The sequence below is a fragment of the Pinus tabuliformis genome, chromosome 3_2 (genome assembly GCF_031772625.1).
Source record: "Pinus tabuliformis cultivar Carrire ecotype Pingquan chromosome 3_2, CPIR1, whole genome shotgun sequence".
NCBI classification, from domain to species: domain Eukaryota; kingdom Viridiplantae; phylum Streptophyta; class Pinopsida; order Pinales; family Pinaceae; genus Pinus; species Pinus tabuliformis.
The window spans coordinates 1,241,891,198-1,241,908,339 of record NC_142302.1 but is presented as its reverse complement, the minus strand read 5'-3'; the positions used below and the strand labels follow the sequence as shown (position 1 = coordinate 1,241,908,339).

The 17,142-nt window shown below is 38.5% G+C and overlaps 1 protein-coding gene across 6 annotated transcripts in view; it reads left to right on the top strand.

Moving 5' to 3' along the window:
* LOC149185231 (uncharacterized) overlaps positions 1 to 10,127 on the top strand; it is a 75,056-nt gene extending 64,929 nt beyond the window's left edge. For all 6 annotated transcript variants that reach the window (XM_089417840.1, XM_089417844.1, XM_089417839.1 and 3 more), the window contains one exon: positions 8,948 to 10,127. In XM_089417840.1, the coding sequence (XP_089273966.1) occupies positions 8,948 to 9,814 (867 nt within the window). In that variant the 3' untranslated portion in view covers positions 9,815 to 10,127. The remainder of the gene's footprint in view (positions 1 to 8,947) is intronic.
* Positions 10,128 to 17,142: the final 7,015 nt, after the last annotated feature.

Sequence of the window (17,142 nt, the reverse complement as noted above, 5' to 3'; positions counted from 1 at the left end):
TCTCCAACACAAGCAACCACAACTCAATACATGTAGCAACATATCCAATGTCTCCAAGACATATATAGACATATGAAACAACTAGAGCAACAATCCAACCACCTGCAGCAGCAATGTCTGCCTTCAACACGACCTGCCATGAGTCCATCTCAACTCATCCTCCAAAACATCTCCACTAAGGCATGCCACAACTAAGTTGACATCAATGCCAACCAATAGTACCACCAAGCCAAACATCCATCACACATGCATATGCAACACCATGAACCTGTTGACATCAATGCCAACACTACAATGCTAACATACACGAGACCTTGACTGAGCATGTCCGCGAATTTCTTCTTGGACACAATCAGCCCATAGTTGCTTCCAGTTCGGAAGCTTCTCCCTGGCACATATTCTGTTTGTAAGTTTCCCAAGCTTTGGTGAAACCCATCAGGGCAAAACTCACCAAGTCTTTGTCTGTAACCGTCTTGCCCACACCAACCAACTTGTCCCTTAGGTAAATTTGGTGAAGTAAGACACCATGGATTTTGACTTGGACATTCTGATGGTCCTCAATTTATCCTTCAGCACTAGCTTTCTGGCCTCACTTGAACCGTGATAGAGGCCAATAGTGGCTCCTCACATAGCTTTGGCTGTCTTCTTTTTGGTAAACTAAGGAATAATGTGGTCTTTGACTCCTTCCAAGATGATTCTTCTTTCCTTGGCATCTTTCTCATTATGTTGAACTAACTGCTTGTTGAAGGAAATGTAACTAGGTTCGGTCTCCGTAAATGTACTTTTGATATTTGTATTTATCCAAGAAAAGAAGTATTATTTTTATATATGTCAATGAGTTTCATGCTCATTGAAGTAGGTCTAGCACATATTTAAGTGCTATAGGTAAGTCAAGAGGTCAAAAGAATTATGTTAAAGACCTTAAGGGTATGTTACATTGTGTATAAGAGTCAAAGAAGTCACCTCCAAGCAAAGTCAAGTCTCCTTCTAGCAAAGACTCCATCAAAAGAAGCAATGGCACCATTAAAAGCACCCATCGAAGCAAAGGAAGTCAAGTCGGCCTCAAGGTAGCAAGTCGGGCTACAGGTTGGCCTAAAGGAGGGACAATCCTTTATATAGAGGTTGTCCACTCCAAAGAGTATGCAATCACCTTTGAAATTAGCGAAGGAAGAAGTCGAGCTAAAGTGAAGAGAAATAAGTCTAAAAGGGTCTACAAAGTACAACGAAGTAAGGAGGAAGAAAAGCGAAGGTAGAGGACTGTTTCTAGGGCTAGAAACAGTGACACGTGCGAAGAATAGGAAGAAAAATCTGCGGGTATGACAGTAGTTTGGGTTTGAAACTAGGCCTACAAGGCCTCCCAAGTCAAGTGAAGAAGCCTATCTCTCTAGCGAAGGAAAAGGACCCTAATTCTCTAGGGTACCTCTCACATGTGTGAGAATTGGGCTGCAGTGCTGTCACACTAAGCCTACCACTTTATATCAGAAAGAACTCAGACGATCAAGAGAAGGAATGAGTATCCTTAGGTGAAGGATATCACTAAGTGCAAAAGATAAAGTATCTCTTCTAGAAGATCTACTAACAGTGGAAGGAAGAACGAAGTGCCGGAAGGAGGTGGACAAAGTGTCGGGGAAACATAGTGCAGAGAAAAGGAAGGACTTGACTTGTGCTTGGAGGATCTTTTAGTCAAGGGTCTAGGGTTTGGCATTGATCAAGAAAGAAGCTTCAATAAGAGAAAACTTACCGAAGGGTTTTCCTCTCAAGAGAAGAGAGTTTTTGCCCTTGGTGGAGAGCCAACATCTTGTGTTCTTGTTTTATGTTTAGATAACAGTTTGATGAAACACACACACATGTATTAATAAGAGAAGAAGAAGATTAAGCTAACAAAGATAAATTGTAAAAAGACATCACAAATTGTTATCTTGATAATTACTTGTGAGTTATGTTGGCTTATGTTACTTCTTTATTATCTTATCTTTCATAAAGCAATTACCATATTATGTGTGTATGAAGATCACAAAACAAGAGACACAAGATGTAGGCACTATGCCAGGGAAAAACTCCCCTCGAGGGGAAAACCCAGTCAAAAATTCTCTTCCTTTCAATAGTATTCTTTGAGACTTTTCACCCTAGACAAAGACCAAACCTTCCCTCCACACCAAGTCAGCCTCCCAGATCTTCGACCTCTTTCCAGCAACACTTCCTTCCCAACAACTTCGACTATGCAGCAGCTTCTGGCATTAGGTAGCAGCAGAACTTGGATGACTTCGATCTCCCAAACTAGGGCACGAAACAGAGAGAGAGGCGCCAAAGATTTAATTTTCTTCTTCTCCTTAGACTCCACCCAACTTGCACTTCATTTTTCTTCCTTAGACCCACTTTGCACTTCTCCAGCTTCCCTAGAGATATCGAACTAGCTTGAGATGAGATGCTTCACATGAATTCGACTTGCTTCTATTTATAGGCTTCAAGTGAGGTCAAATTAGTGTCCTTAGGCCGACTTGATGTGGAGGATACATAAATTATATTTGACTCAATAGTAAACCTTTTTACATGATTCAAAAGCCCAAGAAGGGTCTCTTTGAATGTGCAATGACTCTATAAACTCAATATTAATCCTAGGAGTCCACAATGGGGACTTTGACTAAAATAATGATGACCTAAGCATGAAACCCATGCTTTAATAAGTCATTGATACAATAATAAAAATTTTCTTTATTTTTTTGACAAGTAAATTTCATGATGACTCAAATACATTAATGAAAACAAAACCTAGTTACATTTTTCAACACTCCCTTTTAATCAGGGAGGTATTCATAATATACAAATACAATGGAAGATCTCAAATTATATGAACAATGAAGAACTTTAGGCATCGCAATGCCATGGACTAGATCCCTAACCAGGGCAATCTATCCATTGGTCTCTCATCAATTTAGGCACCGCAATGCCACGAACTAGATTCTTGACCAGGGCAATCTATCCAAGTGGGAATAAGGTGGACTCAAGCTTTCATCCTCTTTAGGTACCATCAGGCTTACTTGCTAACCACCAACCCAGGGACCTAGGTGTGAATCCATGGTCAGAGCTCTATGACCCACGCCACCTTCACTAATTTGGGACCGAGACATCAACACAAAGTGGCGGCCAAATCTCCTCCCAGGCAAATGCTTCACTCGCAAAGCCTCAACATATCTCTTCCAATCTCTTATCATCAATACAATCAACAATATCTACCAAACCAAGCAGGTTCCTTAGATATTCAAATTTCTTATTAGGAAAAGCCTTTGTTAGTATGTGTGCTACCTATTCATCTGTCGAGACATACTCTAACTTCACAATCCCATCCTGCACCAGGTTCCTAATAAAGTGGAGCTTATTGTTGATATGTTTTGTGCTAGTATGAAACACGGGATCTCTAGACATCTTGATTCAACTTTGATTGTCACAATTAATCACAGTAGGACCCAAAGACTTCTCGAACAAATCTGTCAGAAGCTTCCTTAACCAAACAACCTCCTTTGCTACTTCACATGCAGCCACATATTTTGCCTTAGCACTACTTAAAGCAACGAAATCTTGCTTCCTACTCATCCATGAGATCATAACAGCTCCCAAACTAAAACATCCTTCGGTAGTGCTCCTTCCATCGGGGTCACTACCACCCCAATCAGAATCTGTGTAGCCAATTAGCTTGACTTCCTTACTATCATACTTTAGGCAGTGATATATAGTGCCACGAAGATACCTCAATATATGTTTGGCAACTATCTAGTGATCATGATGAGGCTCCAACTGAAACTGACTAAGAATGTTTACTGCAAAACATATATCTGGCCTAGTATTTACCAGATACATTAGGGAACCCACCAATTGTCGATAGGAGGTAGGATCCACGAGACTAGAGTCAGAGTCCCTCAATTTCTTGAGATTGGTGATCATAGGAGTAGTCATCGACTTGGAATCCATCATCCCAAATTTCTGCAACAACTTGATGATGTACTTTCCTTGCCCCAAATATATCTCCCTAGGTCTCTGCCATACTTCTAGACCCAGATAATAGTGCATCAGTTCTAGATCCTTCATTTCAAATTCAACTGCCAACATCTTCTTGGATTCTTGAATTCTTTGCTTCACACCTGTGACGAATAGATCATCCACATATAATGGAATAATGATGAGCTCATCATTCACGACCTTGATGTAGAGATTCAGATCAACATAACTCTTTACGAACCCAATTCTGAGTAGATATGCATCCATCCTTACATACCATGCCCTAGGTGCTTGCTTCAAACCATATAGGGCCTTCTTAAATCTGCAAACATGAGAGTCCCTGCTATTAACTTCAAAGCCTTCGGCTTGTTCGATGTACACTTCCTCATCAATGGTCCCATTCAGAAATGCGGTCTTCACATCCATTTGATGGATATTCGAACCCATTGTAGCAGGCAATGAAACCAAAGATCTAATGGTAGTGTACCTTGTTGTGGGAGCAGTGTTGCGGGGGAGTGCTTCCCCCCCCCCGATCCCGCTCCCAATCCGCGCTCTGGGCGGGAGCGGGTTGGGAGCGCGCTCCTGAAATCACTCCCGAAAAGGGAGCGACTTTAGGAGCACGTTCCCTAAAAAAAAAATGCTCCCTGCCTTTTCGGGAGCGTTTTGCCTTTTTTGCAATGATGTTCCAAATGCAATTTTTTTTCAAAGAAACAAATAAGTTTTGAGTGGGGCAGCTTAATGATCAAGTCTATGGCCCTAGTATTGATATGTGATTCATGGTAATGTTAAATTCTTAAAGTAAAAGTGACATTCTCCTTAATTTTCATTTTCATCCTTTTACTTAAATTTTTAAAATTACCATGAAATGACTTAGGATGTTTGAGAGTGGTTCCAACCTCATTGGATTTCATATGCAGAAAGTAGAATTTTAGATTTCATTCAAAATCCAGTAGACTTATCAATTTTTCAGGATTTCATGATTGCAATGTTTCCATTGAATTTTGTCATGTATTAGGGTATGGAATTTGTATTTAATCAAGAGCACCCATCCCTCTATGTACCTTGATGTTAGTGACATTGGTTGTCGAACTCCTCTATCATGACCCTCCTAAAAATGTACGCATCACTCAAACAAAATCTTGACTTGACATGCTATGCTTTTTCTATCTTATGTTAATGCTTATAGGGTGATATTAATGACAAAAATCCCTATACAGATACAGAGGTAATGACAAAGATACCTCTGGATATTAATGCTTAGAAGGTGATATTAATATGACAAAGATACTGATTTTCCAACAAGACTAAAATTAGACATTTCTCGTGGTGGCAAGAGGCCCAAGCATAAGCAATAGATAATGGATTTACTTGTCTTTTCTAGTTTCTAGTAGTTTTTATAACTATTCACTCTTTCATATTTATTATGATATCTTTTTAAGCAATATATGACAATTTAAGATTGAAGTTGGCAATTATAACTCATTAGTAATGAATTATGAATATGATGCTTCATGAAAGTTGAAAGTTGTTTCATTTCATTTTATAACATTTCATTTCATGTTAGATATTATTTGTTGTAATGGTTACACTTAACTTACAAGTTAAACTTTGGTGATCAATGATGATAAATGTTATATATTGAATTTTGAAAGCTTGAAACTTTAAGATTGATGACTCATGAGACTCAATATGTTGTATGTTACTATGTTACTAACTTGTGGACGTGGTTGATGAAGACTATAACTTCTAGATGATTGTTGTTATATGGTTCAATCTATGTTTGTTTATGGCTAATTCATCATTCTACATGTTTTTGTTGACATATATGTATTAAAATATAAAAATATAAAAAATACACATATTATATAAAAAATGCTCCAGGATTCGCTCCCAAACCTGGAGCTTCTGAAAATGTCGCTCTCGCACCCGTTTTTGCTCCCGCTCCCCGCTTTCGCTCCCGCTCCCAAGTAACACTGGGTGGAACATAAGGGGAGGTATCGTTAATCAGGCCACTGCTTGCTTCCCGTTGGCTTCCATTTCACAACCTAGTCTGAAGATTATTTCTCAAAACAATTAAGGGAGAGGTTCAACTTAGACTAGGCATTTAAGCTAAAAATAACCAACATCCTTGCATCACACCTAGCTCTTAGGAATTGCATATCATATAGGATAGTTTATCATATTAAGTAGTGGGTGTCCATCCAGTTACTTGGTTTCAATTTATAATAAGCAAGAATTGTGACTCCATAAGACATTGGTCTCATACTTGAAATCTAATCTAATCCTTAATCTTGCTAAAATTTTACCGAGTAGCTAGGCCATTTATCCGTGTCTCCCAAGCAAGTTGGTTCCTAACTTGTTTTCCTCCACTTCATTTCCATAGGGACTACCCCCCATAGGTTGCTGTTGGGAGACAACTAGAATGAAGTGGGCAGGGATCAAAGTGACAACCCCCACCCTGAGCGGTTTTCATGGTGCCTATACAATCCGGGCGACAACAGGTAGATCCCTCTTAGCACTTTGAACTAGCTATGCAGGTCAAAGGAAGGGATATTAAACGAGAAGGTCTGAGTGAATGGGAGACTAAACTTCCTTAAGGACTGACGACTACATGGTCACTTGTAGAAAAGAAATTTAATGGAATTTTTAGGTTTTCTATATAAATGCTTATGCGCAAGAACCTTCACCATTTTCTTTGAGATTAATCCATGAATTTCACCCTTCTCTGGTTTACCGTTCCTTTGATTTTGAATGTGGTTATCATGGAATGAAGTATAAGATGGAAAAATGTTGTGAGGATAATACATATCAATCAGGAAAGATACCAATCAAGGCTCTCTTATATATTTAGTTAACCACAATGACAGTCAGAATTCAGCAAGGTTTATGGAATTTACATATGTTAGAGGTGAATTTTAAAGTAGATTTCAGCTTAGCAACCAAAGAAAAAATGTGAGACTTATCTGTATTTTGATGTGTATGTTTCTGTTGTACAATTACTGTGAGGTTACAGGTGTTTATGTACCTTTGACATTTAAGAGGTGAACATGGTCTTAACTAGCATTATCAGAACTGGACCAGAACCAGTTGAACTGATTGGTCCGACCATTTTGAGGCCCTAACCAATTTGACCAGTGGCACAGAATGGGAAAAGGCTGGTTCAATACTAAACTGGCCGGTTTCGTACAATGCAACTAAGGACCCTCAAAACACAATTATATATATATATAATTTATGAGTGGTGCAGACTAATATTCAACCCTAGGGCCCTAAGAATGTCATGTATTTAATGGTAATGTTAAATTCTTAAAGTTAATTAAATTTTTAACAGAAGTGTTTCAGGATGTTTGAGAGTGGTAGCAACCTCATTGGATTTCATATGGAGAATGTAAAATTTTAGATCCCACTCAAATTCCAGCAGACTTAACGATTTTCAGGATATCATAATTGGGGCGATCACAATGTTTCCATTGGATTCCGTGATGTATGACGGTTTGGAACTGACATTTCATCAAGTGCACCAAGCCCTCTATGTACTTCAATGTTGGTGGCATTGATTGTTGAGCTCCTTTGTCATGACCCTTGTAAAAATGTACCCATCACTAGAACAAGATCTTGATTTGACATTTTAAGCTTTTTCTATCTTATTTTAACACTTAGAGGGTGATATTGATGATGAAAATCTGAATACAGGCAATGACCTTGATGATATGTAGGTAATTGTTATAGCATAACGTTTTTTGGACTCTAGAGGACATCGAGAGCAGTGTTGCAAACATCTCGATAACATTGCCACATCGCAATTTTTTTACAAACGTTGATTTTATTGACGGAAAAATTTGCGGATTTTTAAGTTTGAAAAATCAGGAAAATCACGATAAAATCAGGATAAATTGTAAAAATTGCGAAAAGAAATAAAAAATTACGAGTCAATACAAAAATTGTGTTAACTCACCTTTTTTGATACTTTGTTATTTTTTTTTTTTAATTTTAACGATGTTTGCCAATCTTTACCAATATTTTCCCGATTTCTATGATTTTTTCATTTTTTGACCCTTGTCGATTTTATCTCGATGCCGATTTCAGCAGCATTGATCTAGAGCCTGATGTATTTTTGGTTGAGAGATGGATTGTAGTTGCTATTGTGGTTATATGCACCTTTGCTATAAATATGAGAAACTTTGCATAATTGTTTATAATGGTTTGGATTCATACAGATGCTTGCATGCGTGCATGCACACACACATATATTTTTAAAATTTGTATATTTATGTACTGGTTCTTTTTTCCCATTTTTTCTGGTTCTGTCTGGTTCCCAGTTTTGGGGCTGACTGGTTTGATGATTAGTCCAGTTCTGATAACATTGGTCTTAACTTGAACTTTAATCTGAATAATAAATATGCAAATTCAAGCAGTATCCAATAGTGAGTCACATTTACAAGCAAATTTCAGACGAAGGCCAGCAAATGTCATTGACAAATTTCAATTCTTGTTTTTTAAAGCACTGTTTTGGATACTGAATGCATATGGAGACAAATATCTAAACTATCTTTCACTGATGACAGTTTGCTGTTTGTGCATCATTGAAAACATAACTGTACTTCTTGCAACATCATTTCCTTATTCATGTTTACATTAGTTGGATTCTGGAAAATGTATGGGGCCTGTCTGAAGTTTTGGTAATAGCACAGCCTTGCCAACTATTCTTATGTAGGCTATCATTGTTCCATTGATTACATCAGAACTGTGATGTCTGTGTCAGCGATATACTGGGAAATTAAAACCTTTATTTGCAGGAGGGTTGGCTTCGCTTCATCATGACTTTATTTACCTAAATATGTGATTTTCTCACTAGTTTGCCAAAATACAAATTCAATTAGAGGCAGTGAAATAATTCTTCTAATTGTCTTGCATGGAAGTTATCTAATCGTGATTCTGAATTACACAACTGCAGGTGGATATCATAGGCGTTAGTTGCTACTCATCAAAGGACTTGTGGACATGGAAGAATGAAGGGATTGTTCTACCAGGCGAGAAAGTCAATAAGACGCATGACCTGCATGTCAGCAATGTGCTTGAGAGGCCCAAAGTGATTTATAATGATCACACCAAACAATATGTAATGTGGATGCACATTGACAATGCTAACTATTCCAAAGCTTCTGTTGGTGTGGCAGTCAGTTCCTCCCCCACTGGGCCATTCCAGTATCTTGGCAGCAAACAGCCACATGGTTTTGATAGCCGAGATATGACAGTATTTAAAGATGACGATGGTCGAGCTTATATTGTCTATTCATCAGAAGACAATAGTGAATTGCATATTGGGCAGTTGACAGAAGACTACAAGGATCTTACTAAAGTCATGCGAAGGGCTTTGGTTGGAGAGCATAGAGAGGCACCTGCTGTTTTCAAGCACAGGGGGCTATATTATATGATCACTTCTGGTTGCACTGGCTGGGCCCCAAATACAGCTTTGGCTCATTCAGCAGAGTCTATGCTAGGACCTTGGGAAACATTGGGGAACCCATGCATGGGAGGTAATGAAGATTTTAGAAGAACTACATTTTTTGCCCAGGGAACGTTTGTTTTACCTCTTCCTGGCATGCCTTATACATTTATATTTATGGCAGATCGATGGAACCCAGCTGAATTAAGAGACTCACGTTATGTTTGGTTGCCTCTCACAATGGATGGGCCTGCAGACGAGCCCTTAGAGGATGATTTTGAGTTCCCTCTGTGGTCAAGGGTGTCTATTTATTGGCATAAGCAATGGAAGCTTCCAGAAGGATGGAATTCACCATTGCCCAATCAAACTAGTTAGTGATAGATAGTCTGTATTCTAATAACATTACATGATTCCTAGGTTACTGCATTCTTGGTTATTTGCAATGGCCAGTATATTAGCGCTGTGACAAGTGCATGTTCCAATAGTACCGTCTATATTTAGCAAACATAATTTCAAAAGAAAAACTATTGGACAGAAGCCATCTAACACCATTTGCTTTCTTTAGGTGTTGAAAAAAGATGAAAAAGCTGATTCTACCACATATCCTAAACCAAAAGTCTACAGCTCTTGTAAAAGTTGGTCTATCCAGCAAATGATTAATAGAAATTACTTGCTGTCTTCAAGTGCATTTTTAGAGTGTAGTCCTTTTACGTTTAGTAGTGACATGTTTACTTCGTTTATAACTTGATTGGCTTTGTAGCTTTTTGATTTTACAAGTTTAGGGTCATCAGCAACTGGCTAATCATATTGAAGTGATTCATCATATGTGGCTACTTGACTCTTTTGAGTTGTAGGCTTAATCTTGTGACTTTATCACATATCTACTTATTCATGAAATGGTTGTTTCTGGAGAAGTTGCTTCAAGAAACATGCCCCAAGGGAAGGGATTGTTGAGAAATATAGCTCGAGCAGAAACTTCTTGCGCAGGTTCACTGTGAACATGCAAGAAGTAGTTCAAGACATTTCTTTGGCTACCACCTTAGAGAGGTGATCACTAAGATCACTAATTTTATCTTGTAATTTCACTTGAAAAATAAAAGAAAAAGTGAAAGTCTTATGTTTTTAAATAAACTAGACTTAAAATCTAAATGAATCTTCTAGAAGTTCTACAACATCAGTGACTTTGATCATTATTTACTTTTTAACCATACATCTCATGATTCGAATAGGTGGCAGCTAGAATTGAGGAGATTAGTTGTTAGGATTGAAGAGAGTAGTTATCCTCTCTTAAAGCATAAATAGGACAAGATATGTAAGATCTCACACACATGAGAAGAGAGCAAGAGAGCTGGATGAAGGAAGATCACTTCCCCAAGAGATGAAGAGCAGATTTGCTAAAGAGACTAGCAAGTACTGTGGGCCATACACTTTGTGTTACTGCTGAAGTCTTTTTCTCATGCACAATCCTGGCCATACACCTTCAAATCTGGGCATATGATTGTATTGTTGGAGTGTGTTTCAGTGATCAAGAGGGAGAAAGAGCAATTTGTTGTCCAGGAAAGGAAGAAATAGAGTGGGCTATACAGCTGTAGCTGTACTCTCTTTCCACATGTCATACAATGTTGTTTGAGGTGATTTTATTGACCATACAGCTGCTGGTTCAAAGCAGGCTGCAAAGGTCACCTTCTAAGCTTTGATTAGAGGAATGAAAAGCTGATTTGAAGGAGAAATCCTTGTGTATGTGTTTTATTTCTTCTATTATTTATTTTTCAGCTATTTGTGTGATGGATGCATTATTTAAAATTTAATTTCCAGCTGGTAAATAAATTCTGTTTGAATTTTTTTAGCATGAGAATATTATGACAATAATCACACAACCTTGAAAAATTTATTGAAAATGTAGCGATGGAAGATCTTCTGGCTTGTGCCTTAGCCAATGAAGACCACGAGTTTGTCTTTCTCTAGCATGAGTACGAGTTCATGAGATAGAATTCAGTTACGGTGGGTTTATTTCCAGTTTACTGGAGTGGTCATCAAGATTACATGCGTAGTGTTGGAGCATCAATTACGTTGAGTCTTCTTCAGTTTGACTACAGGACAAGGTGGCAGTTACAAGTTGAGTTAGAACGAGTTAAGACTTTAGTATTGATTGGAAAGAGAATGAGTTTAGTTCTCAGTTAACTCGCAATAACAACTAGAGAGAATCAAGGAGGAACTCGAGCTAGTTAACTAGCACATGCTCTAGTTAACTAGCAAAATCAACTCATGACTCTAGTGTGGACTGCTAATTCGACTAGGCCTCTAGCATGCTCGAATTTTATCTATAAAGAGGAGGACGAAGGCACACAATTCACTTTCTTGTGAGATCATTCTTTGTGTTTGAGGTGCGCATATTTGAGGAGCTTGTGCGTTAGAAAATAGGAGGCCACAAGTGCACAAGGAAATAGGAGATTTGAGCTAGAAAATAGGAGCGTAATTGTGTGCTAGGAAATGGGAGAAGTGCACAAGGAAATAGGGGCTTTGGTGCCCAAGGAAATAGGAGTAGGGTTCAGGGATTCTTCGGGCAAGTCTAGGCTATTCAGTAGGGGAACAATTGTGTTCTTAGAGACAGATTGCCGGCTACCGAAAGCAACATGAATTGTAATAGATCCAATTGATCAAGAACAATCAATAAAATACCACAACAAAGAAAGTGAGTTTTCCCTTTTGGGTTTCCTGGGTAAAGCATGTGTGTCAATTTGTGTGCATGTGTTTTTTTATCTCTCAATTATTTTCCGCTGCTTATAAAGTGTTAAGAAACTCTATATCTTGGTGAAAGTAAATTTGGTTTCAGTTTTCATTAATTCATCTAAGTAGATGCAGAGTTCCAAAGAAAATTAACAAAAATTTTGTGCTATAAGAGCAATTTCTTAGATTGAGATTCTTGTTAGTTTCTGTAGCTTGGACAGTTGTTCAGTCTCAAATGGTGTCTGTTACTTTTTGGAGTAGCAACGAACATGTGTTCTAGTTTCTATGGTGTCTAAGAGGCTAAGGAACCCAGGGTCTCCAAAACCCATAAAATGTTTCACGAAAAAGGCCTTAGAGACACCTTAATTAAATTAATTAGCCATAATTAAAATATTTCCTAAGTCTAACTTAGGAAAAGTGGTTAATTAAATCAGATTAACTGAGGGAGGTTGATTTTTCTCTAGAGACTTTTGGAAAAGTTAATTGACGGAGTCAAGATGACCATAGCCATCGATTGAGATGTGATCATGGTTGTTGGTTGCCCAACAAAAGATTATAAGAACAAGGTCGATGGGGTTGGAGAAGACACAATGAACATTCAAGAAATTCGACTTACCTAGTTGTAGTGATTCAACAAAGGCGCAGTGGAAGTTAGGGAAGCATTAGAAGCATGGGTTCAACAAAGATTTGGGGAGTAGGATTCCAGAGGAGTTTTTCTCAATGTTTTCTAGCGTCCGAGAGACAGGAAGAGGAGGCCGAAATAGCAATGCAAGTTAGCTAGTTTATCTAGTGCGATTTGCCGGAGAGATCATGTTTCAGTTGCCAGTTGTCGGATCTGTATCTTGGAGGCAGAGCGAGTGGGTCTAACAACTACAGGAGGCAAAACGACTTGTAGGGAGGCATTCCCAGGGGTTACACGAATTTACCAGAGCCACTAGTACGCATTTCTAGGTAGAGGTGCGAATAGCCTAAGGAAGTGCGAGTGGCTGGAGAGGGCTAAATCGAGTTGCAGAGGGAGACAATTAGTCTCAAGATTATTTTTCCAGATAAGATCAATATTAGCCGAAGGTTTGCCAGTAAAAGGCAACCAGTTGTAATTTCTCAAATTGTTGAATAGTAATAAAACCCTCATTTGTTGCACTAGTTTTCCCTTTGGAGTTTTTCTAAGGACATTTGTCCAAAAATAAAGGTGTCATAATTTTTATGTGTGTGTGTGGTGCAGGAGCATGAGGCTTGAAGACAAAAGGCTTCATTTTATTTCAAAAATCCAAAAAAAAAGTTTACAAGCAAAGGAGAGGGATCCTTTAACTGTCAATTTACAAAGTTTTCTAGATAGGATTTGAACTAGAATATAGGTATTTGAATGATTTTGTAATTAAGCCAAGTAGTTCAGACTTAGTTGAGATTCTCGAGGAAAATATCAAGCAGTTTAGGTATTTATCTAGGATTAGATAGATTCGATCCATTGATTGAGGATCGGATTGTTGGATGTAAAGTATTTATGTAAGTTTTGAACTATTGTAAGAGGATTTGGCTGGATTTGGTTATGGAAAATTAGACTGTAAAAGAATTGAAATATCTCTGTATCTTTGTGTACCCTGCGCATGAATGGATTCCTTCAAAATATCTCTGTGTATTGTTAATTTCTAGTTTGGTCCTTTAGAATTCAAGGTTGATAATATAACTTTGTGTTATCACGATTAAATCTTTATTTCTGTGTATTGAAATAGTTGGGATATGTTTAAAGAAGTATAACTTAACCACAGTCTAAACTTGGTGGAAGTGCTAAATTCATAGCGGAAGGAGAAAAGTCTGATAAATTCGGGAGGGAACCCAAAGAAGCCCAGAATCGTCAGATCGATAGAACCGTTAGATCTATGATAGTTGCATGCAAACAAGCGCCAAAGTTAAACAGAGGAGTAAAGTGGTCTTCATAGGCGAAAGCTGTTTTCGCGCGGGCTCAAGGAGGTAAATGGTATTTTGGGATAGTCACGTGATTCCATTTAGCAGTCGACACGTAGCACAGAGAAACTGCTTTTCTCGTGTGCTCTCAGCTTGATAAACATCGGCAAGAATTCCACGCGATATTAAGCGTCAACCGTTGGATCAAGCGGGCTTGATCAACGGTGGAGGATCACCCGGCTAGTTTGCGAGCGGGGAAAGTGCCAACCGTCAGATTGAAGAAAGAGGATCGACGGTGGAGAATTAACGCGATAAAGGTTGGGAGAAAGGCGGATGCGAGAAGTTTATGAACAACAGTGTTGTTTTCCTTTTGGTTCTGGGGTAAGTGAAGTTCTGCTAATTTTCGGGTAATTTTAGCAATTCTGCTGTTTTAGTAGAATATCTAAGTTTGGAGGCGGATGACTGAAACTGAAAAAGAAATTGAAGAAGAACTTCCACCTGCGCTTGAGGAAATTGTTTCTGGATTTGAACGATTATCCCTTACACCTGCAACCAAACCACCATTTGTGGTATCAGAGCAGCCTACTGACACTGAACAAGATCTCAAGGATCAGAAAAATAAATCCAACATGGCTTTCAGAGTTGGAGGAAGAGGTGGTGGTCGAAGAAGAGGAAGACCAGTTGCAAATGCTGAAGTATTAGAAGCTATGCAACAGATGCAAGCTAGATTAGAAGCAATGGAAATGGCAAGAGATGAAGATGCTGGAGATGTCAGTGAGCCTGAAGTTGGAGCTGCAGAAGAAGAGGAACCTGCAGATGTAACTCCTGAAATGAGATTCTTTAAGTCAGTATTGAGATCCACATCTAAACCCAGACTTGAAGTTTCAATTTATACAGGAAGTTTAAGCCCTGAGGAATTGATAGACTGGATTAATGACATGGAGAAATTCTTTGATTATGAAGAAACAAAAGAAGGAAAGAAAGTGAAGTTTGCTGTCACAAAATTGAAAGGACATGCAACACTTTGGTGGGATGGAGTGCAGGTAGAAAGAAGAAGACTTGGTAAACAACCAATTAAAAATTGGAACAGGATGGTGGCAAAGTTGAAAGGTAAGTTTTTGCCAAGTGATTATTAGCAGACATTATTTAGACAGATGCAGAATCTTAGACAGAGGTCTATGACAGTGAAGGAATACATAGAGGAATTCTACAAAGTGAGCATAAGAGCAGGACAAATCCAAGATACAGATGAGAAGGTTGCAAGATATGTAAATGGTCTCAGAATGGAGATTCAAGATGAGATAAGTGTACTGTCTCCTAAAACAGTAGAAGAGGCTTATTAGATGGTATTGAAGGCTGAAGAAAAACTCATGAGGAAGCAATCTACCAGAAATAGAGGTACTTTCCAAGGAAGGGGAAGTCAAGGTGGTAGAGGAAGGTCTACAACACCTAGAGATGGAGCTAGCAGCAACTCAAGTCAGCATGCACCCACAGGAGGTGATGCAAGTGGCAGAGGGAGTTTTTCTAGAGGAAGAGGAGGCAGAGGCAAAGGAAGAGAAGTCAGATGTTATAGATGTAACAAGTTGGGACACAGAGCCTATAGAGCCTATGAGTGCCCAGAAATAGAGGTACTTTCCAAGGAAGGGGAAGTCAAAGTGGTAGAGGAAGGTCTACATCACCTAGAGATGGAGCTAGCAGCAGCTCAAGTCAGCATGCACCCACAGGAGGTGATGCAAGTGGTAGAGGGAGTTTTTTTAGAGGAAGAGGAGGCAGAGGCAAAGGAAGAGAAGTCAGATGTTATAGATGTAACAAGTTGGGACACAGAGCCTATGAGTGCCCAGAAAATATAGGAATAAGTCAGAGAAATGCAATTGTTGCTAAGACTGAAGAGGAAGCAACAAAGGTAATAGAAGAATAAAATGTACTAGAGAAAGGGGAATCTTTGGTAGTTAACAAAGTTTTATTAAAGCCAGCTAAGAAAATTGTTGAACCAGCGCAGAGAAAGACCTTGTTTAGGACTGTGTGCAAGGTTCAAGGGAAATGTTGTCAGATGATAATTGATAGTGGTAGTACAGATAATTTTGTCTCTACAGAAGTGGTGGAGAAGTTGAAGTTGAAAACAAAGAAACATCCAACACCTTACAAAGTGTCACGGCTTCAAAAGGGGTATCAGTTGATAGTGAATGAACAGTGTGAAGTGGAGTTGTAGTTGGGAAAATACAGAGACAAAATTATGTGTGATGTGATGCCTATGGATGTGTGTCACATATTGCTAGGAAGACCTTGGCAGTATGACAGAGGAGCTATGCATGATGGAAAGAGGAACACATACAAATTTAGTAAAGATGGTGTCAATCATACATTGCTGCCTATGGAAGAAGAGGATGCATCAAGGAAATCTGATCCAAAGACCCTATTGTTGAGTGGAAAGGAGTACTTGCAGCAGATTGAAGAGGATGAGGTAAATTTTGCATTGATTTGCAAACCCAAGGTAATAATTACTTCCACAAAAATTTCTGATTTGCCAATTGAAATTCAAGAGATGCTAGACAATTATTGTGATATCATTGTAGATGATTTGCCTGATGAGTTACCACCCATTAGAAAAATCAGTCATCATATAGATTTGATTCTAGGAGAAAATCTACCTAATAAAGCAGCTTACAGGATGACTCCCATAGAGAATGAAGAAATCAGGAAACAGGTTCAAGAACTGTTAGATAAGGGACTGATTAGAGAGAGTTTGAGTCCTTGTGTAGTGCCAACAATGTTGAGTCCAAAGAAAGATGGAGGTTAGAGAATGTGCACTGATTCAAGAGGCATCAACAAGATAACAATCATGTACACATTTCCTTTACCTAGAATTGAAGATTTGATGGATTGTTTGAGTGGAGCAAGATATTTTACAAAGTTGGATTTAAAAAGTGGTTATCATCAAATCAGGATTAGTGAGGGAGATGAGTGGAAAACTGCTTTTAAAACAAATGAAGGATTGTATGAATGGAAGGTAATGGCTTTTGGGTTATCAAATGTTCCTAGTACATTTGTGAGGCTCATGAATGAAGTTTTGAAAG